This window comes from Gracilinanus agilis, chromosome 1, assembly GCF_016433145.1.
Source record: "Gracilinanus agilis isolate LMUSP501 chromosome 1, AgileGrace, whole genome shotgun sequence".
Lineage (NCBI taxonomy): Eukaryota > Metazoa > Chordata > Mammalia > Didelphimorphia > Didelphidae > Gracilinanus > Gracilinanus agilis.
This window is the reverse complement of record NC_058130.1, coordinates 92,065,014-92,092,320: the sequence shown is the minus strand read 5'-3', so window position 1 is coordinate 92,092,320 and position 27,307 is coordinate 92,065,014. Positions and strand designations below refer to the sequence as shown.

The 27,307-nt window shown below is 48.9% G+C and overlaps 1 protein-coding gene across 1 annotated transcript; it reads right to left on the bottom strand.

Annotated features, from left to right (window-relative positions):
• Window positions 1-2,455: 2,455 nt before the first annotated feature.
• LOC123249807 (laminin subunit beta-2-like) lies at window positions 2,456-26,194 on the bottom strand. The gene is made up of 33 exons (XM_044678949.1): window positions 25,902-26,194; window positions 25,312-25,484; window positions 24,797-24,929; window positions 24,486-24,559; window positions 23,887-24,075; window positions 23,675-23,738; window positions 22,959-23,161; window positions 22,709-22,829; window positions 21,889-22,077; window positions 21,617-21,796; window positions 20,966-21,078; window positions 20,751-20,830; window positions 20,311-20,443; window positions 20,057-20,215; window positions 19,109-19,236; window positions 15,171-15,297; window positions 14,870-15,062; window positions 14,625-14,768; window positions 13,689-13,920; window positions 13,448-13,611; window positions 12,749-12,973; window positions 11,728-11,945; window positions 11,358-11,454; window positions 10,802-11,174; window positions 10,451-10,635; window positions 9,666-9,907; window positions 6,188-6,391; window positions 5,957-6,101; window positions 5,665-5,872; window positions 4,783-4,924; window positions 3,503-3,679; window positions 3,152-3,311; window positions 2,456-2,813 (listed from the first exon to the last, which is right to left on the bottom strand). Exons 1-33 carry the CDS (start codon window positions 25,972-25,974, stop codon window positions 2,677-2,679), a joined length of 5,385 nt encoding a protein of 1,794 aa, XP_044534884.1. The 5' UTR covers window positions 25,975-26,194; the 3' UTR covers window positions 2,456-2,676.
• Between the last annotated feature and the right edge of the window lie 1,113 nt (window positions 26,195-27,307).

Sequence of the window (27,307 nt, the reverse complement as noted above, 5' to 3'; positions counted from 1 at the left end):
CCCTCCTCCGGCGTAGAGCCGCTGAAGGGGCGGGGACCTCGGAGGAGGGGCCGGCCCCGCCCCCCCCAGCTGGGAGACTGAGCTCCCGGCCTCTCGGCCTCCCAGCCTCCCAGCCTCCCAGCCTCCCAGCCCAGGGCCGGCTCCCCGTGACCTTGGGCCGAGCGGGAGCGGGCGGGCGGGCGGAAGGGCTGCGCGGCTAAACGCCGCGGGCGGCCCCGACTACCCCGCCCCGGGCGGCAGGGCCTCCCTCACTCCCTCACTCACCGAGGCCGCCGCCGCCGCCAGCCCTGCACTCGGCTCTCTGGGCCCCTTGGCAACCCACTCTCGGTTCCTGTTCCGGCGTCGGCGTCGGTTCCGTTTCCGGTCCTCCCGCTCTCTACGCCTCCTTCGTCCCGTCCCTCCCCCCCCCCGCCCGGCGCCGCCGCGGCCGCCGCTTGTTTTGTTTCGACTCGAAGTGGCGGCGGCGGCGGCGGCGGCGGCGGAGGGAGGAGAGAGCGAGGCGGTGACGCACTTCCGGGACAGGAATGAAGGGGGCAAGGGAAGGGGGCGACCGGGAGAGGTCACGTGACCTGCCGAGGACGGGGCGTTTTCTGAGCAGGCCTGCCTGTCACGTGGCCGGTAAGCCCCAGAGGCGGAGCGGATGCGGGAGAGCTTCGCGGTTTTCGTATCTTCTCTGGGAGCTTCTCGGGGGGGCCCCCCCGGATGGGCGGATGTATGCGGGCTATCCCCACCCCGCCCCCGTTGCCTGAGCAGGAGCTAGGTGACCTGGTTTTTTATCCTAGGCTTAAAGGGACGAGATTAGGGCACAGCCCTGGAAGGGCTTGTACCAAGTCCCTGGAACTCTGCAGGTAGAAATAAGAGTTGTTGGAGGGCCTGCAGAAAGACGGGCTGCACATGTACATTATACGTGGAGCTGCGGCTTGGCTAACGATCTAGAAATATATGAAAAACATCTTAGCTCACATGTGCCTACTCTCCTACCTATTCATCCAGGATACTTCTTTACTGTGAGTGGACTGATGTGATGATTGATCCGAAGATTCTCTTCCTTAGATCCTATACCTTCCGGATGAGGAAACTGTTTTTTGGGTTTTTTTTTCAGTTAGAGAAACAATTTTTCACAATTTTTTTGACACTTCAGATTTTCTTCCTCCTATCCCCCTCCCCGAGGCACCTTGAATAATAGTCTGATTATACCTGTTATACCTGTACTTTCATATAAAACATTTCCATATTGCTCATGTCATGATAGAAGACACATATCTTACATGGAATAGAAATCTCATAAAGGGAATATAATCTCATAAGGTGGAAGATGGCATGCTTTGATCTGTACTTAGATTCCAATAGTTCCTTCTTTAGCTGTGGAGAGCATTTTCATCATGAGTCCTTTGCGGTTATCTTGGGAGCCTTTGCTGGTAATAATTTAGTAAAGGCAAAAAAAGGTCTCCTATATTAAAATATTCAAAGCAACTCTTTCAGGGGTAACAAAGGAGTAGAACTAAGAGGAGTACCCAATGATTGGGAAAGGCTACACAAATTGTAATCTAGGAATGAAACAATTTTCAGTGCAGTGAGAAACTGGAAGAATAGGAAGCAACCAGGTGGTTCATTGGATAGAGAACCAGGCTTAGAGATGGGAGTTCCTGGGTTCGAATTTGGCCTCAGATACTAGCTGTGTGGCCCTGGGCAAATCACGTAATTCCTTTTGCCTAGCTCTTATTGCTCTTCTGTCTTGGAATTGATACTCTGTATCAATTCTAAAACAGAAGGTAAGGGTTGTTTTTGTTTTTTTAATTTTTAAGCAAAAAAAAGTATGAGGAATAAAAGAGAAACCAGTAAGGACTGGAGGAAAGAAAGGAACCAGGAAAACAGTATAAATCACAGAAAAGTAAGCAAGAGGAACAACAAAATAGAGCCAAGCCCTATATGACTGTAATGAATATCATCTTGTCCTGGAAGAAAGGATGAACAAATAACTGACCTCCTTCCTTTCCCTGGAGTGGTGAGAGATCATGAGTGCTGAACATGGCTCATCTAGCTAGACTGGTTTTAATGTTCAATTGTTTTTCTTTTTTTTTAAACCCTTACCTTCTATCTTAGAATTGATACTGTCAGTTCCAAGCTAGAAGAGTGATAAGGGCTAGGCAACTGAGATTAAGTGACTTGTCCAGGTCCACACAGCCAGGAAGTTGTCTGAGGTTAGATTTGAACCCAGGACCTCCCACCTCTGGGCCTGGCTCTCTAGCCACTTAGCCACTTAGCTGTCCCAGTTGTTTTTCTTTAGATAGAAAGGTCATTGAGAGAGCAGGGGAATACATCCAGAACTGACTGTGATGTGAAAACAAAAGGCACGAACTGAAACTTTAATAAAAATCATCAAGGACTCAAATCCCCCCGCCCCCACCCCCACCTTTCTCCATGCCTCTCTGGAGACATACACTCATGCCATGTATCAGCATCACAACTTCAGATTTATTCAATGACCCAGGAAGGTTTGAGAGAGAGACACACAACATTCCCCTTCACCCCCACCCTCACCCCAACTGCCCAAACCCTAAATTGTCCAGCCCCTTGAGCATAACCCCAAGCAGGAAATGCTAGCGCAATGAATGTGTACCCATCTATCCATGGGGTGCTACTGGGGCAGCCCAGGGAAAGGGGAAGTGGAAGGAATCACTGACACGTGTTGTAGATCTGAATCTGCTGGTTGATAGACTGAAGGACACCCTTCATTTTGGCCTCCAGGCCATCCAACTGAGCTGCTTTGTCCTCCAGGGCCCGCTCATTCACTTCATATGTACCTTCCAGCTCTGAGGACAAACACACATTGAAAATCCCCTGGTTTGGTTCTGGCCTTTCCCATATCTCTCTGGACATTGATTGCTCACCCCATTGGTCTCAGCCCCACCTAGCACTAAAGTTTATGTATCCCATTAAAATATCACCAGGGCCCAACCACTAGCAGGACTTCCCAGGTTAATCCTATTTATCTCTAGTCACAGGAAGTCTTTCTCACATCCTTCTCTATCCTTGAATATTCAGCTGTGTCTAACCAGGTATTTGTACCTAACTCCATGCTCTTCCAGAGGGGCTATCTGAGGGTTAGGACTGCATCTTCCCCGCTTACTCCCTTTCCCTCTGGCCTCACCATACATCCTCCGGAGTTTGTCTTGAGCATCCTGTAGCAGTCCCCGGGCCTCGTCTCGTAGCTTCTCAGCCCTTTCTTTAGCCTGAAGGACACCCTGAGCCTTTCGATCAGCAAGTTCCCTCACTGTTTGGTACCGGTCACCTAACTGGCCCTTCAATAGCTACCCAGAAAGAGAAAGTGAGAATCCCAGGGTTATCAGGGCCATATCCTACAACCTTGCTCCAAGAACCCTCCCCAGCTGATCCCATCTGCCTCCAGGCACCCCCTCCTCACAGCCCCATCCTCATGTTTCCTGGGGTAAGCCTCTGCATCCAGATAACCATGGCCTCATAGTCCTCCTGTCCCTTGTACCTTCTCAGCCTCCTGGGCCCGGCCCTGAGCACTGTTAGCTGTTTCTTCAGCCCTTGTGGCTTCTAGGCTGTTCCCAGCTCTCTTCAACTTCAAAGCATCTAGCTGAGCATCCAGCCGCTGGGTCCGCTCAGCTGCCATGGTCAGGTCCTGCTCTGCTCCAGCTGTCTTCTCCCGAACCTGAGGACCCAACCAGCCTCAGGACAAACTGCCTTCCTGGCATTCTCAGGCTACAGAATCCGCCAGGTTCTGAGCCCCCAGGCCCAAATATCTTCCATTTAGTCTCCCTGCTCCAAGTATCTGTCCTCAGTCCTCCAATCAAGTACTAAGGTAATTTTCTTAAGGTACCCATCTGTCCATCCCCAAGACAATTGTTTCCAATGGTTTCCTGTCACCTCTAGGATCAAATAGAAACTTCTTTCTTTGGTATTTTTTTTAAACCTTACCTTCAGTCTTAGAATCAGTCCTATGTATTGGTTCCAAGGCAGAAGAGCAGTACAGGCTAGGCAATGGGGATTAAGTGACTCGTCCAGGGTCACACAGCTAGGAAGAGTCTAAGGCCAGATTTGAACCCAGGACATCCTCTCTCTAGGCCTGGCTTTCAATCCACTGAGCCATCTAACAGCCCCCTTTGGCGTTTAAAGCTACTTGAAACCTGGCTCCAACCTACCTTTCCAGCCTTATTATCCATTACTCCCCCAGAGCCAGAGGCCTTCCTGCCATTCCTCACATAGGACTCTCCATCTCCCATCTCTATGCCTTTGCATAGACAGTATCCCATTCCTGAAACACTTTCCCTGCTCATTGCTTTGAAATCCTTGTTTCCTCCAAAGCTCAGTTCAAATGTCACTTTCTCCATAAAGCCCTCCTGATCCCTCCAGGTGTGCCACAAGTACTCTCTTCCCTTAGAGTATTTGGTATTTATTTTGGATAGCTTCTGTATTTCCTCCTTACATATGTGGGGTTTCCCCTCTTATGGACCTTAAGTTCCTGAAGATTAAGGACAATTTTCTTTTTATCCTTGCTTCAGCTTTTCCCTGGGATCCAATGAGCAGTGGTGGAAGCACCATGATTTGAAAGTAAACAGCTAGATCAGGAGTCAGAAGACCTGGGTTTATACCCCAATGGCCTGGGTTATCAGTCACTTAACATTCTTGGGTCTCAGTTTTCTTCAACCACAAAATGAAGGAATGGGACTAGATGACCTCTAAGGCCTCTTGCTGCCCTAAATCTATTTTCTTATGGCCTGAGCACCCTGGACAGTAGGCCTGATGGGGGCTCACCTTGTCCAGCGTCTGCTCAGTGCCCTCTGTATCAGCTGCTGCCCCACGGATAGCGCCTTTGGCTGCACCCTGCGCTCGTCTGGCTTCTTCAAGAGCATCCTGCACCATCTCTGCCTTCTGCTTCTCAACCTGGGCACGGGTCCTGCACAGAGGAGTTAGGGAGTTGAGGTACTAGAGAGGAAGATTGGGAGTCAGAGGGCTGAGCTCCTCAGAGCATCATAAAGGGATGTATGCCTTCTGAATATCATGATTGCATGTTATGGGTCAGAGTTTGGAGTTGACCATGACTTTATAGAGTCCTAGGACTTAGATCTGGAAAGGACATTAGAAAGCTTAGCCTTCTCATCTGACAACTGTGGAAACCAAGGCCCAGAAAAATTAAATTACTTGTCCAATATTAGTTAGTAAATAATAAAGCCAATCTTCAAACTCTAGTCTTCTGTCTCCAAACTCGCTTGCTTTTTCTATTTTGGGGACTGTGTTATTAGATTGGTGTCAAAGGTCTAGGTTGAGATACCACAAGGCACTGAGGATATCATGATGGTGTAGTAGAATGGGGCTCACATATGTCCTCTGGGCATAACGATTCTGCTTGATGGTCAGAGGGCATGGTTGGGGTTGATTATGCCTGCCAGGGATTATGGTTGTGTCATGATCAGGGACAACTCTTCTACATGTGTTAGGGTCAAATGACTTGGATTTCTGGGTGTTGCTATTTTCTGGTGGGATCAAAAGGTAGAGGTTGGCTGTGTTCTATGGGTATCATTATTAAGTACCAGAAGCTTGCATGGGAGCTGAACTGAACCATTGGAGTATTGAGGGGTTAAAGTCAGAGGTCAGGGGTTAGAACTGACCAGGCCCTTGGCAAGGATCTCAGCTCACCGGGCCCGCTGGGCATCCTGCAGAAGCTGCTCAGCCTGGCGCACATCACCTGCAGTGCGCTGCAGAATGGTGTCCACATCTCCGAGACTCCGTACTCGCTCAGCAATTTCCCCTGCCAGATGGTGGATCTGAGCAGGTGATGCTGGGATGGACAGCTCCAGTACATGGGTGGCCACTGCCTCAATGCTGCCAGGGTCAGCTCCTTCTTCTACAGAAACACGGACGGCAGCTCAGACACATCACCACCGGCTCAACCTGCCCTCTCCCTTAGCCAGCTAGACCCCAGACTCACGACTCAGGAAGTCCTTGACATTTTGGATAAGTTCTCGAAGTTCCTGGTTTGTCCGCTCCACTCGGCCACGAGTCTCATTGGCCTTTTCCAGGGCAGCCTGGGCCCGCTGCCGAGCCATTCCCGCTTGCAGCCTTGCTTCTGCCACCTAAAGGCAAGAAGCAAGCTTAGTCCTTTCCATTGAGATCCTTTCTGATGCCCACCCTATCTCCTCCTCCTGGATCTGGTGCCTACCTTGCCCACGAGCCCATCTGCATCTCCAAGGGTCCTCCGCAATTCCTCCTGTGTGTGACGGGCCCGGCCCAGTGCATTGTCTGCTGTGGCCGCTGCTCCCTGGCAGTTCAGGCCCCCGCAGCGGCGTTGTCCATCTTCATCCCTGCAGCCAGCCCCACCACAGGGGCTTGTGGCACAGGGAGCATCTCCAGGGGCTCCACATACCTGGCATAGCAGGGGCAGTCAGGATACACACTGGTTATACCTTTCCTTAGGCGGCCTGGCTGGCTAAGGTAAACACCACTAAAAATGGGTAGGCCTAGGATTACCCATGGTGGAGACAGGGACTTAGAAATCCAACTATACCAGCTCCTGCTCAAACCTTCAGTGGTTTTCTATTACCTCTAATCATCTCACATTTTCCTCCCCTCTCTAAGAACTCTAAAATCCTGTCATTCTGGAAGACTTAATGCCACTCCCGACCCTTCAATATCTCTGGGCCATTCTTAGAATGCTGTCCCAACCTCTGACTCTCAGAATCCCTGGCAATGAGGTGGCTCAGTGGATTGAGAGCCAGGCCTAGAGACAGGAGGTCCTGGATTCAAATAGATTTGAGCCTCAGACACATCCTAGCTGTGTGACCCTGGGCAAGTCACTTAATCCCAATTGCCTAGCTCTTACCACTCTTCTGCCTTGAAACCAATACACAATACTGATTCTAAGATAGAAGGTAAGGGTTTAAAAAAAAAACAAACTCAAGTGCCACTTTCTCCTGCTTCCTCCAGCTGCTTGGGCTATCATCTCCAAGGTACCTTCCATTTACTTATCTTGTATGATTTGATTTATGTTCTCTTCCTCATTAGAATATGAGCTTCAGGGCAAGAATGTATGACCAAGGCTTAGCAAAGTACCTGGCATATAGTGTCTGACTGATTGATTAATCCTGACCAAGATCCAATCTTACTGTAAAGACCCCTTCTGAGAAAATCTTTATATAGTTTAGGATTTGAAGTCCAAAGACCTGGGTTCAAATCCGTATTCTAACACCTACTTTGGTCAAATCCCTTAGACTCACTGAGCCTCAGTTGCTTTAGCTTTAATATTTGGGAGCTAGGTTGCTCAGCAAATAAAACTCAAGGCCTAGAGTCAGGAGACCCGAGTTCAAATGTGGCCTCAGATATTTACTAGCTATGTGACCTTGGGCAAGTCACCAAACCCCTGTATGACTCAGTTTCCTCACCTGTAAATTGGGAATAATAATAGGACCTATTTTCCAGGGTTGTTCTGAAGAGCAAATGAGATAACTTTGTGATTGTTATCTTTCATACTGAAAAAGTATCACCTCACTGGTGAAGTCTTTTGACTTGCATATAAATTAGACCTAAGTGAGGCAGAGTTGTGCAAAGTCATCAGCCTCAATCTCTTCCAGAATCATGAAAGTCCAGTAATAAGACAAAAGTCAAGATGACTGGTGATGGCTTGGAATGCAGTAGATGGATGAATTTGATTTCTTTCATGTCTAACCAAAATATAAGCACACCATTGTAATGCATTGAGCAAGCCTTAAAGTGTTATGTAAGTGCTGTTATTATTATTATTTTATAAGACTTAATAGCACTATAAAAATGTGAATAACTGCCACCAGAGAAGTGAGGATCTTAAACATAGAATAAGGCTTGCATTTTTGGACATAGCCAATGTGGAAATTGCTTTGGCTGGACAAAGCAAATTTGTTATGAGGCTTTTTTTCTTTTCTTTTCTTCTCCCAGTTGTTCAACTTGGGGAAACAGTGGGAATAAATACTCATAAAGATAAATCAATAAAAATTTTTAAATGTTTGTAGCTATTATTGTGTCTTTTTTTCAAACATTCAGAAAGGAAGGCAGCAGCATCTCTTGTTGCTTCCCCTTACTCTTTAAAAGAAGTTAGGAAAGTCCACAAGTGTGGAGCATCGCATATATTTTCAGATTTTTTTCAATGTATTAGTTAGTTTTGGTGCTTTTTTTGTCTTTTAATTTTTTTCCTTTAAAAGATCATTTGTTATGAATAATATGGAAATATTATATAACCCAGTGGAATTGCTTCTCAGCTCCAGGATGGGGGGAGGAAAGAGGAGAGGGATCATGAATCATGTAAGCATGGAAAAATAGTCTAAGCAAATAAATTAAGAAAAAGTAAAAAAATGAAAATAAAATAAAAGATTATTTGCGAGAATGCTTTCTACCTCCAGAGAAAGAATTATTGGAGTGGGAATGCAGATGAAAGCTTACAATTTATCACTTGCTTATCTGAGTTTTTGTCTTGGGGCTTTGGTTTTATATGATTAGTCACTTATAAAAATTAATAATATGGAAATGTGTTTTGTATGATAATGCATGTATAATCCAGATCAAATCACCTGCCAGCTTTGGGAGTGGGGAGGGAAGGGGGAAGGGAAACAGGTTGGATCATATAACTTCAGAAAACTCCTGTGGAAATTTGTTATTACATGTAATTGGTAAACAACAACCAAAAAAAAAATTTATTTGTGAGGTAGCTAGGTAGCACACATAGAGTGCTGGACCTGGAGTCAGAAGGACTCAGGTTCAAATCTGTCCTCAGACCTAGCTGTGTGACCATGGGTAAGTCACTTAACTCCAAATGCCTAGAACTTTGCCACATTTCTGCCTTAGAATCAATACTAAGACAAAAGGTAGGGTTTTTAAAAAAAAGATTTGATATAAGCCATGTTTCTCTGGGGATGGTTCTAAGGGATTCAGGGGGAACTTTATTTGAAAAGATATTGATTAAAATGTACTTAAATAAAAAAGAAGTAATCTATGTAAAAAGTTGAAAAAAGATTTTTCCAAGGTAGAACTGGAGATCCTTGAAAAAGGCAAAGAAAAATTGCAAAGAAACTTCATCAGGATTATAAAAAAAAAAAAACAGTCAGGAACCATGAACATAGACCTGCTTAACCTTGCTTCTTGCCACCCTTGCCCATAAAAGAAAAAAAAAAGATGTCTGGGAGTTGTTGGGGCTCTCTAGGCAGACTTTTTTTGGCAAGGCTGGTTTATCTCCTGAATTAGCCCTAAAGCAGAATCAGAGACTCTCAGAACTAGGAACCACCCAAAAGGACACCCCCAGGTCTACCTAAAGCATCCTCATCTCCTTGATGACTTTCGCTGATGAAAGTGACCAGAGCATGAGTTGACTTCTCAATTATCCCTGCCATGATGCCCATTAGAAGGAGTGCTTTGCTTCTGTCTTTGTATCTCCAGCATCTAGCACTTGGTAGGTACTTAATAAATATTTTTGTTTGAAAGAATGGAAAAAGCCTAGTCACATGGCCCATAAAATCAAATCTAAGGGGCTATTACTCTTCCACAAATAAGAGACAGAGGATTTATGAGCACAGTGCCCAGAAGGGATTAGTTAGCCCCACAACAAACCTACACCCTGCCTCAGGCTGGCTCCAGATGGAGCTCTCCAACCCACATTAGCTCTGTGCCCAGCTTACCAGCTCATTGATGCCTGTCAGGCTAAGAGTGTTGGCCCTGGCTGCGAGTTCACCCAGAGCCCTACGATTAGCCACATTCCTCCGGTCGAAGTTGTCTCTCTGGCTGCCCATCAAGCTCTCTGCTCGGTGTCGTGTGGCTGCTGAGTCACTCACAGGGCCAGGGCTGGCCAGGGCTGAACGGTTCACATGGTGTTCAGCCTCTGATGACTGGGCATGGGACTGACGGATACTGTCATAGGCCCCTGAGAGTAAGGCAAAAGGGCCAGAGGCATCAGGCCTCTGAGATTCCCATTTTCTGGTCCCCAGCCCAGTCTTTACCTCACCTTTGCCTCTCCCTACGCATCCCTGTCTTCCTGTCTTCTATCCTCCAAGGATCAAAGGACTAAAGGATGAAGACCCAGAAGGTACCTTAAATCTAATCTGACTCCATCACTTTATGGATGAGGAAACAAGCCAAAAAGATGAGTCCTCAGTGACACAGGAGAAAGTAAAACACACCAAATTACCGTCCAGGTGTGTCCTTTAACTCCAAGTATTGTTTGGAAACATCTTAATAAAAAGAACACTGGGTTTGGGGTCAGAGGACACACCTGGATTCACATCTCATCTCTGCCACTAAAAGCCAGCCACTTTACTTCCTTGGACCTCAGTTTCCTCATCTATTCAGTGAGAGGATTGCATTGGAGGCCTTTGAGGTCCCCTGCATCTCTAGCTCCTGTGGTCTTAGGACCTATATACTCCCTTCCCTGCCCACACTGACTTTTTCCCTCGCACCCTGGACTAACCCAGAAAGTTGGAGTGTTTCAGCACATCCAGATGCTGCCCCAGCTGTCTCAGTGTCAGGTTGAGAGCTCGACTATCCCGTTCCAATCCACTCAGGGCATGGTTGGCATTGAAATTCTCATCCTGGGCATCTGTCAGCTCTCCCTCCAGTCTGGTCAGCTGCCCTGTGGCTTCCTCAATGTCATGCCTGGGTCAGAGAAAAGGAAGAAACATGGCCCTGCCCTCTTCCATCTCTGGGGGAGAGGGAGTCCCCAAGGGCGAGCACTATGTCTTCAGTCTCACACAAGGGCTCCATGAATACAAAGCCAGGGATAGAGAGATGGAATGAGGCTATCCTGTTCAAGTGCTCACACCTCAGGTCCTCTGTGGTGGCCATAAGCTGCAATGTGGCAGCAGCCGTGGCATTGCGGGCATTCACAATGCCCTGCACGATGCCCAGCTTCTCTCCCAGGAGGCGAAAATTCTTTTCAAAGGCCCCTAGGGCCCCCAGCTGGTGTAATTCCCGAGATCGTTGTTCAAGTGCCCGAGTGCGGGAGGCTAGGCCTTGCACAATCCGGTCCCAGTCCCCAAAGCAGGCATGGCATGGCTGACATGCAGGGAAAACACCAGAAAAGCCTCGGGCACACTGATCACAACGCACGCCAGCCACCCCCGGCCTACAGACACAGTGTCCTGTGGCATGGTGGCACTGAGGGGTCTCGATGCCTCTCGGGTCACAGTCACAGGCTGGAGGAGGAGAGGGAAGAGACAAGATCAAGACGGTCATCCCTCTTCACAGGTATCTTCCATTGGCCCTGACCTTGTATATCCTAGCTCCAGGTTCTACTCTGTGCTTCCCTCAATCCCCAAATCATGATGCTTCTTCCTCTCCCTTCTTCCTTTGCCATCCCCCAGTTGTCATCTGCTCACCCCGACACTGCAAACCAGGATCTCCCCAGTGATTCTCCTGGCACTCAGTGCATGTGCGGCCTCCAAAACCTGCTCGGCAATGGCACTGTCCTGTGAACTGTGGGGAGATGCCACTTATTGCAACTCTGGGCCCCTCAGAGAGGCTATGAGGCATAACTCCTTCCCTCTGAGAGAAACGCCTCTTCCCAACACCCCTCCCCAGGTCAGAAGAATTCACCATGTTCCACAGAGAAGTGGTGACCACCCCCCCCCCCAGTCCACAAGTAGAGACCATGAACCTTTGAGGCTAAAGGAGCAGGTCTAGGAAAGGGCCCTGAGGGTGAGGGAAGGGGAAGAAGACCGCTGTTGTGAGTGCTGGGGGATCACGAACCTCATTGCAGGAGGGACTGGTAGCATGGGTAGGGTGGCAGGAACAGGGCTGGCAGCCTCGTCCGCTGGCCAGGTTCCAGAAATTGGGGGCACAACGGTCGCAGCTCTGTCCTTGAATGTTGGGCAGGCATGGGCACTGCCCACTGCCTGGGTCACAACGGCATTTGTCTTGAGAAGGGCACTGACTGCGTTCTGTGCCCAGAAAGTTACAGGTGCACCCTGCCGACCAGCAGCCCAGGTTATGGCCAGAGCAGGCATTGAGTCAGGCAGAACACTCTTTTTTTTTCTTTTTTTTTTTAAATCCTTCCCTTCCCTAGGTAAGTCACTTGACCCCCATTGCCTACCCTTACCACTCTTCTGCCTTGGACCCAATACACAATATTGATTCTAAGACAGAAGGGAAGGGCTTAAAAAAACAACAATAACAAAAAAACTTCCCTTCAGTCTTAGAATTAATACTGTGTGTTGGCTCCAAGGCAGAAGGGTGGTAAGGGTTAGGGCCCAGTGATTCCCAAAGTGGGCACCACCACACCCTGGTGGGTGCTGCAGTGATCCAGGAGAGCGATGATGGCCACAGATACGTTTATCTTTCCTATTGATTGCTATTAAAGTTAAAAAAAATTAATTTCCAGGGGGCTAAGTAATATTTTTTCTGGAAAGGGGGCGGTAGGCCAAAAAAGTCTGGGAACCACTTGGTTAGGCAATGGGGGTGAAGTGATTTGCCCAGGGTCACACAGCTAGGAAGTGTCCAAGGTCAGATTTGAACCCAGGTCCTCCCCATCTCTAGAATTGGCTCTCTATGCATTGAGCCACCTAGCTGTCCCTATGGGCAGAACACTTTTGATGGCAGGGGCTACATCTTCCCTCTAGAAATAGGGGTTCCCATTTCCCCCACCTCAGACCAGAGTCTTCCTTAAAGCAGGTATCATGTCTTCCCCTAATAGGGGTAGGGGCAGGGCCATTCTTCCCAAAGCTCCGTTCTACTCTCTTCCCTGGCTCTGGCCTACTAGACCCACACTCACTTCGGCAGCTTTGGTGGGCAGCCTGCCCATAGTACCCAGGGCGACAGTGGGCACATCGTGGCCCCTCGGAGTGATGTAAACATCGCAAACACTGTCCACTTCGACGGTCGCAGGCCTCAGGGTCCATGGGGTCAATGTTGTTGCTGCATTCACACGGCTGGCATCGGCCCCCAGGCCTCAGGGGGTCCCCAAAGTGCCCGGGGGCACATTCTTCACAGCGTGGGCCTGCCGGATAACAGGGGTGACAACCAACCCACCCAGAATTCACAGAGAGGCTCAGGCCCTAGTACAGGTGCCCTAACAAACATTAAGGATGAGAAAGAAGAATAAAACTGCAAAAAAGAGTTATCAGTATCTAAGGGGCCTTAGAAATAAAATAAGAGGAGGGAGGGAGACAACATGAATCATGTAACATGGGAAAATAGTTTTAAAAGAACATAAAATAATAAAATAAAATAAAATATAAGACCTGAAACTGAGCTCAGAGATCCTCTAGTTCAATTCCTTCATTCTACAGAAGAGAAAATGGAACCTCTCTTGGCCTAAGTAACTTGGTACTAGCCCAGAGCCTGGCCCAAGACTTAATAAATACTTGCTGAGTGACCATGGGTCCCAGCTGACCATAGGCTGAGTGATCAGCCCCCTCCAGGCCCCAACCACTCACCTGAGGCCTCCCCTCTTCCCTCTCCCTCTGCTCACCAGTGTACCCTGGCTGGCAGTGGCAGACCACCTGCTGGGAGCGCCTGTCCTGATGGCAGGAGGTGGCAAAGTGGCGCTGGCCCCCTGGGCCCTCAGGACAAGGGCAAGGCCGGCAGTGGCCACCGGATGCCAGCACCGGGTTCCCATAGAAGCCAGCTGTACACCTAGAGACAAAAGACAAGGAAAATGCTTGGTTTTAGGACCAAACCCTCTCCCCATCCTTTCAGGCCCCAGGTGGTACCTCTCACAGTTGTCCCCTGCTGTATGGTCCCGGCATCCCTGGCAGGTCCCTGTGCGAGGATCACACTCATCCGCATGACCATTGCAGTGACAGGGGCGGCAGCTGGGGAAGCCCCACTGCCCAGGCTGGCACCGATCACAGCGTGGCCCAAAAGCTCCAGGCCGGCAGGGGCACTGCCCACTGGCCTCATGACACAGACTGCTGAAGCTGCCATCAGGGCTGCACTGGCAGGCTGGGGAAACAGGGATGGAAACTGAGGCAGCGGGCACGAAGCAGCTCATGGAGCAAGCTTGGGAAGGGACACTGGAGCAGACAATGTTTTTTAAACACTTTCCTTCTGTCTTAGAATCCATACTAAGTATTGGTTCCAGGGCAGAAGAGTGGTAAAGGCTAGGCAAGAGGTGGAGTGGGGGTGGTCAGTGACTTGCCCAGGACCACCCAGCTATGAAGTGTCTGAGGCCAGATTTAGCCTCCCATCTCCAGCCCTGCCTTTCTATCCACTGAGCCACCCAGATGCCCCCTGGAATATACAATGCATCATTAGCATTTTACTAATGAGGAAACTGAGGCCAAGGACACAACTAGCCTGTGTCTGCAGCTGGATTTGAACTTGAGTCTTCCTGACTTCATGCCCTGTGGTGCCTCCTAGCTAAGACTGCCATTTCTCTAACAGTTTCAGGTTCACAATGTGCTTTCCTTGGTAGCAAGCATTGTTAGATCTATTTTACAAATGAGGAAATCAAGGCTCTGAGAGGCAGAGGCTTTTGTCCCCAGTCACTTAGCTAGGAAGTTTCACAGCCAGGCAGGACTTGACCCCGGGTCTTGAACTCCAAGATGGGGACTCTTTTTAGGGAGGGGGAAGTGAGGAGGGAGATGAGATTGGAGAACACTATAGAGGTGAGAGCAGTAGGTAAGTGGGAAGAGGGAGGGAAGTACCCCTGCAGCCTGAAGGGCCAAAGCCAAAGGTTCCTGGAGCACAATGGTCACAGCGTCTCCCAGCCACGTTGGCCTTGCACGGACACTGTCCACCATGGGGCTGGCACTCAGAGCTCAGGGAGCCCTGGGGGTCACACTGGCAGGCTGAAGAAAAATCAGGAAAACGACATCATATAGGCTATGTGGCGGGCAGGGCCCCAACCTCCTTCCTCTTCTCACGCCCTTTGAGCAGGGCAACCACTCACCCAGGGCCCCGTTGTGGAGCAGTGCAGCCAGACTTCGGAGGAGAGGGGCACAGGCCTCTGGTGGGGGGCTCTTGGCAGGCATCAGGCCCTCCTCATGGCAGCGGTAACGTTCAAAGGTTGCGCGTCGTTCCAGGGCACCAGCATCCCCTGCGCTAAACATCTCCAGGGATGACCATCGGGGCAATAGCACCAGCTGAGGGTGGGCAGAGAGAGCTCAGTCAGGCCACCCTACTTGGGTACAAACAGCCCTTGGGCACTGCAGAACTCAGGTTTTCCCTTTTCCTTTCCTCTGGGAACTTACGGAGTCAAGGAGCAAGGTGGGAGTGGGTGCTCCAGGGCGAGCATCTCCTCCAGCCCGAGTCAGCTCCAGGAGAAGAGTATAAGAAACCCCAGGCTCCAAACAGACAGGATAGGACAAGACCACATACCTGAGTAAACGAAGGACAAAGCCAGCTCCCATCATTGTGGCCTTCCTTGCTCTCCCACCCCCATCAGAACATAGACAGGGCAGGGGAGGCAGGGCACTGTGCCAGCCTACACTATCTAGTGTTCTCCTGGGCTGTGTTTCATCCCTTATCTCTTCCCCACGTATTTCTCTCAGTTCCTTCTAGTGATTAAATATAAATATACACATAAACACTGGGTATTTTGTTATTGTTTAGTCGATTTTCAGTCGTTTCTGACTCTTCCTGGCCTTTTTAGGGGTTTTCTTGGCAGAGATACTGGAGTGGTTTGCCGTTTCCTTCTCTAGTTCATTTTACAGATGAGAAAACTGAGACAAACAGCATTAAGTGACTTGCCCAGGGTCACACAGCCAGTAAGTGTCTCAGGCTGGATTTGAACCCAGAAAGATGATACTTCTCGATTCCAGGTCCAGTACCCAACACATACCCCAGCCTTTATCACACACACACACACACACACACTCTGAGCATAGAAAAAGACCTCAGTTGGCTGGCAGGAAGAAGGGGACAGAGGGGAGGTTAAAGAGATCAGTAAAATCCTGATATGTTAGAAATCTTCCCTTTTCTATAGTTCAAGGCCAGGCTGTATCTGGAACACTCTGTCCAATTCCACCCGCCTCAGATATGTTGCACAGTATTGTATCCAGCTTGTACCTACCTCTGATTAGATTACATTTAAAGAGGTACAGATCACATTTGGGGCACTGTCTCCTGTTCTGATGGTACCCCATCTGTGTGGCCAGACCCAACCATATTAAAAAGGACCAGCTATCCAAGTCGGAAGGTAAGGGTTTAAAAAAAAAAAAAAAGGACCAGCTGGAATGTATTTGTCCAGAGGAAGGCAACTGGGATGAGAAGACTGCTGGAAATTGGTCATATGGACAGGGGCTCAAAGATCATAAATTTAGGGCCAGGCAGTAGGCAGAGAGAGCTCACTCAGGCAACCGTATCAGAAACTCCTTGGGTATTGACATAGTCATTGGGCATGGACCACTTTGGGTACCTCCTCAAACATTAATCCTTTCTAGGCATCTCTCTGAATCTAAGCACTTTAACTTTAAAATTCATTGACTCCTACCCCCTCAATTTTGTAGATGTGATAACTGAGGCCCACAGAGATTAAGTGACTTGACTCACATGGCTAGGATGTATCCAAGTTGGGATTTAAATCTAGGTTTTCCTGATTCCCAAGTCCAGCATTTGGATCTCTGAATGGCTGTTACATGGATGATCTCATTTTAAAAATCCTGCTTGGCCCCAAAGAGCAGAATGAGGAGCAAAGGGTGGAAATTAGAAGGGGTCAAAAGTCAGCTCCACTTAAGCAAAATCCATCATCATCATAGCTGACCCAAGTTGGAAAGGGATGCCTCAGAATTTCTCCACTACTGGAATTGTTTACAAAGAGTAATTCTAGAGGGGATTCCTATGAGGGAGTGGGAGCTCTCGGTCTCTATGACCCTCTGGGTTCCTTCCAGCTCTGAGCATCAATGATTCTGCTCCCTGTTATGTACCCTAATCTCCAGCCAAACTGGATTAGTCACTGTTTCCTGAGTACGCCCTGTGTTTTCCTCCTGCTGCTTACACTGTTCCCTTTGCCTGGAATGTCTCCTCATTCCCCACCTGCTTAAATCCTACCCAGCCCTCAAGCCCCAACTCAAATGTCAATTCCCCCTGGAGACACTCTCTTGATCCCCCACAGCTGGGAGCAATCTCTCCCTCTTCATAGCATTGTGCCTATCCCTCTCTTATGGCCCTGCTCCTAGCTTGTCTTATATTAGAATTATTTGTGTCTGGGCATTATTGCCCTTACTAGACCAGAGGTGTCCAACACTCAGCCCACAATATCACTGAGAATGGCCCCGATTAGGTTAAAATGGAGATCCTATATGACTTATGTGTCGATACATTAATTTTATGTATATGTACATGTACATATATATAAATAGAAATGTGATTTTCTAAGTCAAAATGTGGCCTGAAGGAGTTTAATGGTCCCTGTTTCTATTTCAGTTAGACACTACTATCTTGTAAGGTAGGGATGATGTCTTATTTATTTTTGTCTCTCCTTGTTTATTTTTGCCTCAGTTTCCACATCTATAAAATTGAGGGGGTCGGATTCAGTGAATTCTAAAGTTCAGTACTTAGATTCAGAGAGATGCCTATTTTTGCCTCCCTTTGTAGGGTTTAGCAATCAGTAGGAGCTTAGAAAATGTGTATGGAATGAATTAACAAATGATGAATCTTCCTGACTCCAAGCCTGACTCTCTAGCTGCCCCAAATTCATATAATTCATTCAATTAATGAACAAATTCTTCCTCATAATCATCCCATGTACCTGTATGGAGCTTTATAGGTCACAAAATACTATCCCACTCACCATCTGATATGGAAGAAAGAAATCTGGACTTGGAATCAAGAGACCTGAATGTTCAAATCCTAGCCCTGGCATTTCCTAGCTACCTGGTGATTCAGCCTTTCTGAGCCTTAGTTTCCTTATTTATAAGAAAGAGATAATACTTGCAGTACCAACCTCAAGATACTATTATTAGGAAAGCAAATGGATGAATGAATAAAGCATTGACTAAGGGCTTACTATGTGCAAAGAACTTAGAAACGTCTTAGTGTGACAAAAATGTGAGTTATTATCAATCCTCATAGTTCTTCATTCTTAAGACAGACTCAGGAAGTCATCAAATCTAACTCCTGTGGATGCTGACTTTAAATGAACAGGATTGTAGGAATTTAGAAACAGGAGCAAGACACAGAAGGCATCGCCCTGACTTTGGAGATAGTGGACTGGATTCCAGACTTTCTTTGCCACCTATTGGGTAAGAGATCTCTAGTAAATCCTTTCATCTCTCTGGGCCTCAACTTCCTCATCTTTAAAATACAGGGGTTAGATTTGGTAGCAAAATAGTAATAATATGGAAATAGATTCTGAACAATGATACATGTAAAACCCAGTGGAATTGCTTGTTGGCTCCAAGGAGAGGGAAGGAAGAAGGGGAGTGGAAAAATATTCTTAATTAATTAACTAATTAATTTAAATGTAAAAATCTAACCCTTGTATTTTAAAGATGAGGAAGTTGAGGCCCAGAGAGATGAAATGATTTACCAGAGATCTCCTACTCAATAGGGGACAAAGAAGGGCTGGAATCCAGTCTACTATCTCCAAACCCAGGGCTGCTGCCTCTGTGTCCTGCTCCTGTTTCTAAATTCCTACAGTCCTATGATTTAGAGCTGGAAGGGACCTTGGAGGTCAGATCAACCCCCTCATTTTACAAAAAGGCAAACTGAAAGACACTGAGACAGCTGGTGGTGCAGCGGAAAGAGAGAGGGGCCTGGAGTCCAGAAGACTTAAGTTCAAATCTAGCCTCGGCCATTTACTAGATGGGCGACCCAGGGAAAATCACCTAACCTGTCCCTGTCTCAGTTTCTCCAACTGTAAACTGAGGATAATAGCAGCACCTACCAAGCATGGTTACTGTGAGGATCAAATGAGATAATATCTGTAGGGTGCTCGGCACAGTGCCTGGCACTATATAAATGCATAGTCCTTCCTCCCTCCCTCCCTCCCGAAGGGATACACCTTTAGATACAGAGATAGATGATATAGATATAAGTAGCTGTAATTCAAATCCAGAACTTCCCTACTTCAGGACCCAGTTAAAGGAAGAGATGGTTCCTCACTTGATCACACACACACACACACACACACACACACACGGACCTAAGTGTGTATTTCTGCTTTATGGGAGATCATGTAGTCCCTCACCTGGCACCAGGTTGGAGCATCCCCCGGAAGTGGTCATCCTCAGCCACAGTGGTGCCACAGGGGCTGCTGGGAGATATAGGCCCTGGGCGCTGCACGGTCAGTGTCACCTCTGCCCACTGCTCTGGGACCTGGGTGGGGAGATGGTTTTAGATAGAACTGGAACTTCACCCCCAGGGAAGGGGACCCAGGTTGTCAATAGATCAAGACCAACAACTAGATCTTATTTCTGAGAGGACTTTATGTTTTATCACTTTCCTCTAAACAACCCGGGGTAGGAGGTCATGCAAGCATTATCATCTCCATTTTACAGACAGGACAACTAAGGTGGAGAGGGCCTCCTCACTAAAGTCAGGGCTGGGATTTAGACCCAGGTGTCCTAAAAGGAAGTCTGGTGCCGCCCAGTTTCCCAGTGATCTCCTTTGAGAAGAAGGGTAAGACATATATAATCCAATGGAATTACTTGTCAGCTCCGGGAGGGGAGGGGGAGAAAGCATGAATCATGGAATCATGGAAAAACATTCTTAATTAAGTAATTAATTAATTTTTTCTTTTTTAAAGAGAGAATAAGGGTATGGAAGGCCAGATAAACTCCTGGGGAAGTCAGTCCCCTCAGTCATAGGCGGTTCAAAGGGAATTGATTGCTAGGGGCCATTAGGAGGACTTCAAAGTCCAGCCAGGAGAGGAGTCAAAGGGATGGGCAGTTACGTGGGTCAGTGGATAGAGAGCCAAGCCCAGACACAGGAGATCCTGGGTTCAAATCTGATCTAAGACACTTTTGTGTTTCTCTGTGTGATTGTTAGTAAGTCACTTAACCCAAATTGCCTAGCCCTAGTCACTCTTCTGTCTTGGAACAGATACCTAGTATTGATTCTAAGACAGAAGGTAAGGATTAAAAAAAAAAAAATCATGGGGTCTTGGGACCAACGACCAAAGAAAATGGGACCAGACCTGGGGTTCATATCGCAGGAGCAGTTCATAGTCCATAGCTTGGGATACAGAGTCCACCAAAAACTCGAGGGTCTGACCTTCCCGTAGCCGAACAAAGCCCACACCTGTCCAGGAGACGGTCATTCCAGGGTGTGCTGCCCGCTCAACCACGTCCAACGCCTGCCAGAGAAGTAGTTTAGAGGGTCTAAAAGGCTGACTCCCCATCCCTCCAAAGTAGTTCTCCAGCCTCCCCCACTACCACCCGTGGCTCCTACCTGCCCACGTGCTTTCTCAGCCTCCAAGGTGAGATGGTCCAGGAATGGCAGAAAGTATCCTGGCTGCACCTGGTCACAGCGTCGCCCGAACATATGTCGGCGACATCGGCACTGCCCCGAGTCCTCGGCACACCTGGGGATTCACCCATGTTCATTGACTGACTGATTTCTCCTAAACACACACAGAGGCACCCCCGTTCCCCACATCCCTCACACAGACCAATGCAAACACCCATCGAAAGACCCATCCACATGCCCCATACCACCCACAAGTCACAGACTGATGATGACCCATAAAAGACCTTGACCTCCCCAGTCCCTGGGCATACCTGGCACTTTTCTAATTGTAGACTGAGTCTCTGTGGGAACTCTCTGGCTTCAGACCCCACCTAATACATCTCTTACTTTCCCAGAATTAATCCCCCCAGAAAAATACTCACCTGGGTTCCAGGGCACCTCCTACATCACAGTCACATGGGCGGCAACCAAGCAAATCATGGCTCAGCCCCCAGTGATCAGTCTGAGGGCAGAGAAGGAAACACTGAGGTGGGAGACCTCTTCTCCAGTCCCTGAAGAGACACCTACCTCCCCCTCCAGGGTCTTTCCCTGGGAAACTCTGCTAGGCACACCCCTGGTCCCCATCCCAGGGCCTCACCAGGCATCGGTCACAATGCTTTCCAGTCACCAGGCGTTTGCAGAAACAGTCCCCGCTGTTAGAATCACAAGGGGGACCCCCTGGCACTGTACCCCGTGGGTCACACTGGCACCCTGGGGAGATAGGAATATACCCATTACCAATAATCCCAATATTATCCCCTCTAGGCCCAAGATGGGCAACAGTATGGTCAGAGATAGCCAGGGAAGACAGTGCTAGGAGAGAGGAGGAATCCAAGGAAGGGGCTCGTTTCTAGGGAAATCGGGAAGTCAAAAGCACAAGGGGAACAAGTTGAGGGTCAGGACCTGATTCAGACTAGAATCAGAGGTCAGGGTCAGCAGAAGAGTCCAAGATAAGGAGAATGTGAGGCCAAGGGCGCAGAGTTAGGGGGTTAAAATCGTGGGAAAAAAGGATAGGGGCCCAAATGGAGCGCTATGTGTGGGACAGACGCCTGGACTCAATAGGCAGAACAGGGACCAAAGAACGAGGAGAGGGCAAGGTTCAGAGGGAACTTCTGAGGAAAGGGTTGGGGGTAAATCCTCAGGAGGTTATTAGAAGGCCATTCATGAACCAGGTGACAGATAACTGGGCAGTGTGGAATTAGTCTGGGTGACAGGAGCTGATCAGGGTTAAGGATCAGGGAGAACATACGCTGGCAGCCCTGAGGGTTGGTGGTGCTGAGCCCAAAGTAGCCATCCCTGCAGAGCTGACACCTGGGGCCCACCACATGTTCTTTGCACCGACACTGGCCAGAGACAAGCCCCAGGATGGGGTCATCGTGGGGGTCACAAAGGCCGCCATCTTGGGCCCCCGAAGGGTCACAATCACACGCTGCAAGGCAATCAAGTGCGTCACCCCAAGACCCTGAGCTCCTTCCAAGATCCTCCCTCCAACCTCCCTGTCATTCACCATCCCATGCTCACGGCGGCACACGGCTGGGTCCCGCAAATCCCTCGCAGGGTCTCGATAATAGAAAGGACGGCAGATTTCACAGTGCATCCCAGCTGTGTGGTGCTGGCAATCATCACACACACCTCCGCTTGTGTTGCCGGAGGCCAGAAACACAGCCATGTCAAAGTGGCAGCTTCGGGAGTGTTGATGACATTCGCACTCTGTGGGGGAGGATGGGGGACACATGGGGAGAAAACACACAAACATACTGTGGGGTTCCTCCCCACCAAGGCTTAATAGCAATTCTCCCCAGGGATGCCACTGGGCACTGTATCTTGGGCAAAGGATTTCTCTGTCTCTGCTCCTTTCTCTCCCTTAATAGGAAATGGTATTTTAAGAGTGGACAAGTTTAGCTAACATGTTTCTGTCACTAAGAAAGTTGTGCACAAGAACGGAAATAGAATCTTAAGTTACATTGCTTTTTATTCATGGAAACTTCTTGGTTTGGCTTCCTGTCCTTTGGACCACCTTCACCCTTGGTCCTTGATTGCAAGGTCCAATAATCATTTTTCCCTTCCAATTCGATTTTATTTTCAATTTTAGATTCTTTCCCTCCCCCACCCATTGAGAAGTCAAGATATATAAAACTCCTGGGCTCTTTTGACTCACCTCCCTGCTGGCTCTTAGTGGGACCTTCCTACCCCCACCCCTTCTTTCTTTAATTAAGAGGTCATCAGGATATTGTCCTAGTCATCTCCATCCATAGGCAGAGGTAGGGGGCAGTTGGGGGAGGAGAGAATGGCTAGAATTATAAAGGGGCTGGGGTGGAGTACTGACAAGATGGGCACTCACTTTTGCAGGCATGGGAATGGCCATCCTCTGCTGGGCGCCAGGGTAGGTCATGGTAGAAATCCTGGCAGCTCTCACAGTTCAGACCCCGGGTGTTGTGCTTGCAAACACAAGCACCATGGACCTGGAGGGAGGAGTGGGGCTGCTTTGAGGGGATCTTGTTAACCAAGCACTGAAAACTTTGGTGTGCCATTACCCCCAGGGCCTCTGTCCCTACTATCCCCACTCCTCTTTACTGAATCCCCATTCTCACCATGCCCTCAGCATGCGATGGAGCACCAGGAGCTCGAGCACACTGGGAGGCATGACCATAGCAGAAACAATTCCCTCGGACGACCAACTCGTAGAGAGCATAATAATATTTTTCTCGGATCTCCCTACGGGGGTCGAGCAGATTGTCCCCCAGAGTGTGCAGCCGTGTCAGGTTCACTCGAAGGTTTGTGATCTTCAGGAGGTCTGGGATAGGGGGCAGCAATGGAGGGATGGGAATGGAGTCCAAAGCTCCCCACAACCCAGCTAAGGGTAAGAACCTTCTCCCTGGGTCTAGAGAGAATGGTACCCTAGTGTTCTGGGCTCCTTGGCACCCTGAGGGATCCTCTAGCCAAACCCAGAGTGAGATCATTCTCCCTGAGGTCCTTTGTGGTTGGGGTGGGGGGAGGTCAGGTGGGGAGAGAAAGGAAGGCACCCTGGTGTCCTGGGCTTTCTTTTGTTCCAGTCAAGGGCAGACTTCTTGGAGACAGAGGCATCTGGGGGGGGGACTTCCAGCTGCTGCTGTCATATCCAGAAATGCTACCCCCACCCAGCTTAGAGCTAAACCGAGGCCTTAACACCTGCTCTGGGGGATGCAGGAAGGAGCCAAAATAGCCCTTACAGCCCTGAATAGCCACTGGCAAGATGCCGGATTGGGGCCCATAGGAGACAGGGAGGGTGATAAAGGGATCTGCGGCATGGAGCCATCACCACACTCACCCTGGATCCGTGGACTATAGGGATCTGTGATGTGGATAGCTGGGTCCAGAACACGGTAGATGACCTATGGAGATCCTGAATCTGGAGGGGTGGCCTGGGCTGGCCAGTCATGTCCCAACAACCCTGTGGATCCTTCCCCTTGACCCTTGGGACACCCTCATTCCTGAGCCACTTCCCTCCTGAAAATGAGTCTGTGGGCTGGGCTCTCTCACCTCCCCCTCAGTTGATGGTTCAATTTCTGAGTATCGAGATTCGCAGACCACATCATCCACTCGATGAGGTGGGGCCAGAGGGATCCCAGGGAAGTCAGAGCCGCAGTCATAGGAAAAATAGCGATAGACACGCCAGGTCCTCCCAAAGTCTGAGGAGCGTTCAACCAGCATTGCAGCTGGGCGGAATGTCTGGAGGAAGGGATGGGCTTGTCAAGGGGAAGGAGAGTCATGAAGGGCTTTTAGTGGGTCATGCATGATCATAGGGAGGTCACAGGAGCTGTAGGGTGTCACAAGGGGGTTGCTGGGATCATAAAATTGCAAGCTGGAAGGAACCTCTAGTCTAATCCTTTTATTTTACTGATGAGAAAAGTGAGGCACAGAGAAAATTGTTAGTTTGTCCAAGGTAATATAGTCAATAAGTCACAGGAATCATATACAGCCACGAAAGGAGAGAAGTTAAGGGGGGTGTCACTGGGTGGTTGGCTATCATAGGAGCTACAGAGATGGGAAAGGTCATTGGTAGGCCACAGTTCATAGGAATCCTGGTCTCAGAGCTCAGTTCCCTATTTCCATCCCTTCCACCTCAGGAGTCCTATTACCTTGAAGGTCATAATAAGGTGGGTAAAGTGGAATTCAGCTTCTAAGTCCAGTTGGATAGTGACAGAGGACACTCCTAGTAGGAAACACTGGGATCAGGTAGGCATGAAGACTCCTCTTTCTTCCTAGAAGGCTGATGGTCTAAGACTAGTTGGTCCCCAGTACTTGGCTCCTTCCTTCAGGCTATCAGTACCCAGCTCTACTGTCTAACTTTAGCCAGTGGTATTTCAACTCTCCCCACCCCTCATGTCAGAAGTACTCAGGCCTTCTTCCTTCCCAAGCTGGCCACTGACACACATCCAAGTGGTCTCACCATTTTCTGATTGCCACCAGGCTGAACGTCGTTGTGGGGCAAAGCTGGTGACCACATTCTGAATTCGGTGACTTTGAGGGTGGCGGGCAGAGAATGGATGCCGAGAGTCACACAGGAAACACTTTTTCTCATCCTAAAGGACCACCCCCCACCACGCAAGATCAGTCACAGAATCATAAAACATCAGAGCTCAGTGGGACTTAAATACCCGTCTCTTCATGTTAGAAAGAAGAAAAGTGGGGGGGGGGGGAAGGAGGAAGAGACTTACCCAAAGTCACACCCAAGCATTAAGTAGTAGAGGCAGAATTCAAACCCAGGTTCTCTGACAGCAAATCCCAGGGTTCTTCCCACACCATCTAGATGCCTCAACACAGTATGTCTCCTGACCTTGCCCAGCCTATGAGTTAGTTTTCTTCCTTCCTGGAGCATGGGTCAGCACCCCCAGTCCAACTTCCCTCTCCTCCAGAGATGTTTCTAATCTACACTATCCCAGTTCCCCACTCTCAGAGACCCACCTGTAGGTGGCTGACTATGCAATAGGGCTCAGGACCTCTTAGCCCACAGGTAGACGAGGCTGTCAGTCTGTCTGCTCTACCAACCAGGAGGTCTCCAGTGGCTGGGTAGCAGCTTCCCCTGGAACAGCCAGCTGAAGGCAGGTCAGGGTTCTGAACCACAGCCTTGGCCAACACTAAGGAGAGGGAGAGCAGGAGGCAAAGAGGGTCAAAGTGGAAACTCCCTGTCCCCAAGGCTAAGATTAGGATCAGAGATGGAATTGACACTCTCCCCAAGCTCCACCATGTCACCCCCAAGGGGCCAGGAATGGAATAGACATCCTGTACCCCCAAAAGTAATCATCTGTCAAGATACCTACAGATTAAAGATACCTCCAGATACCCCTTAGCCAGGGCAGACTAATGGAGGATCAAGGGAATGGACAGACCAACTACTCTCCAACAAGAGGTCCAGGCTAAGGCCCCAGTGTTTCCACAGAGGCAAACCCTGAAGAAGGAAGGGTTCAAGGACTCCTGCATTCCTGGGGTTCTGAAAAGCCCCGCCAAGCCTCAGTGGTGGGGATTGAGACTCCCTTCCCCCATCACTACCTTACCGATTAGCACCAGCAGCAGCCACAGCTCCGGTCCCCCTAGGCCCCACCCTTGATGCCCCAAGATCAGCCTCATCTTGGTGGCAAGGAAAGAAGTTAGGGAGGGAGGCTGGTGCGTTACAGGAGTGATTGGCAGTTCCTGGGATGCCTCCCCCCAACTTCAAACCGAGCTCCAGACCTGGCCCCTGTGGAGGTTTTCTTGCCCCTTAGGCAACCCCCAACTCTACTCTTTACCCCTTGGTTTAGGGCTCTGGCTCCAATTCCAGCCCTAGCCCCTGGGCTCCTAACTGCCCCAATCCCGGGTTCCTAACTTAGCTCGGGATCTCTCCTGGCCGACTTTGGAGAAAGTTGGGAAGGGCAGCAGCTAGAGAAAAAGCCTGGTCTGGAGTCAGGCGAGGCCCAACCGGGATGGGGTAACTATGACTTCCCTTTCAAGGGAGTTTTATCCTGGCTCTCCCAGCTAGGAATGAGTGGTTAACAGGGCATGGGGAGGAGACAGAGAGATGGTTCCCTTTTCCTGTCCCCTTTCCACAGTTCTGGGATATGGGAAAGTGGAAAGATCATTGGATTTGGAATTAGAAAATTTAAGTTAAAAAAAAATTCAAGGTTGATTCATGTTTATTTCCTTGACCATGGGCAAACCATTTAACCTTCCCCCCATATTTAAAGTTAAAGTGAAGGTCCAAATCTTCTCTAAAATATCCTCTGGTTTGAAATTCTATGATCTTATATAGTAAAAAGGGATGGGACACAGCACAGAGGCCAATCAGAGTCACTAGCTTTATGTTTATTTCCCCTAGCCTAGGTCAGTGCAAGGGGCTGCGGGGAATGGGGAGAAACGGGGTCAGGTTTGGCTCTCACTAGCAAATCTGGCTGAGGAGGTGAGACAGAGGAAGTTCAGAAGCTTCCTGGGACCTAAAATAATCCTTGAAGGATGGGGAAAGGATTGGGAAAAGGTTTTAAAATGTCAAAATCTGGCTAAACAGATAGGAAGAGATACCAATCTAAGAGGATTCCTGGAACTAGATAAGCCTTGAAGCCTGGGAAGAGATTGAATTAGGAAATGAGGTTGCTTCACACTCTCACCGCTGGGGAATATATGTAGCCTGGAGAGTTGGGAGCCTGGTACTGGCTCTGTCATTGGCCAGCTGTGGCCTTAGTAAATCTTTCAGCTTTCTGAGGGTGTCAGATCCACTTTCTGCAAAGTGTAGGAGTCTATATTCTTGGATTTGATGGCCTATGAATCTAGAATTATATGCTTTTATTCTGTGGGCAAAGGGGATTCACTGAAGGTTTCAGAGCAGAGGAAGGTCAGAGTAAAGCATCAGATGGATTACGATAGCATTTTATGCAAGATAGATTGGAGAGAAGGATGAGATTAAAGGCTGGGGAGGCCAGTGAAGAGGTTC

Excerpts from the sequence above, each read along its gene's own strand:
- LOC123249807 (XM_044678949.1), bottom strand. The coding sequence starts at position 25,974 with ATGAGGCTGATCTTGGGGCATCAAGGGTGGGGCCTAGGGGGACCGGAG. Across the intron at positions 21,079-21,616 it reads CAACCCTCAGGGCTGCCAGC|GGTGCCAGTGTGACCCACGG; the intron begins GTATGTTCTCCC and ends CTATCTCCCCAG. Across the intron at positions 9,908-10,450 it reads GAAACACTCCAACTTTCTGG|GGGCCTATGACAGTATCCGT; the intron begins GTTAGTCCAGGG and ends CCTTACTCTCAG.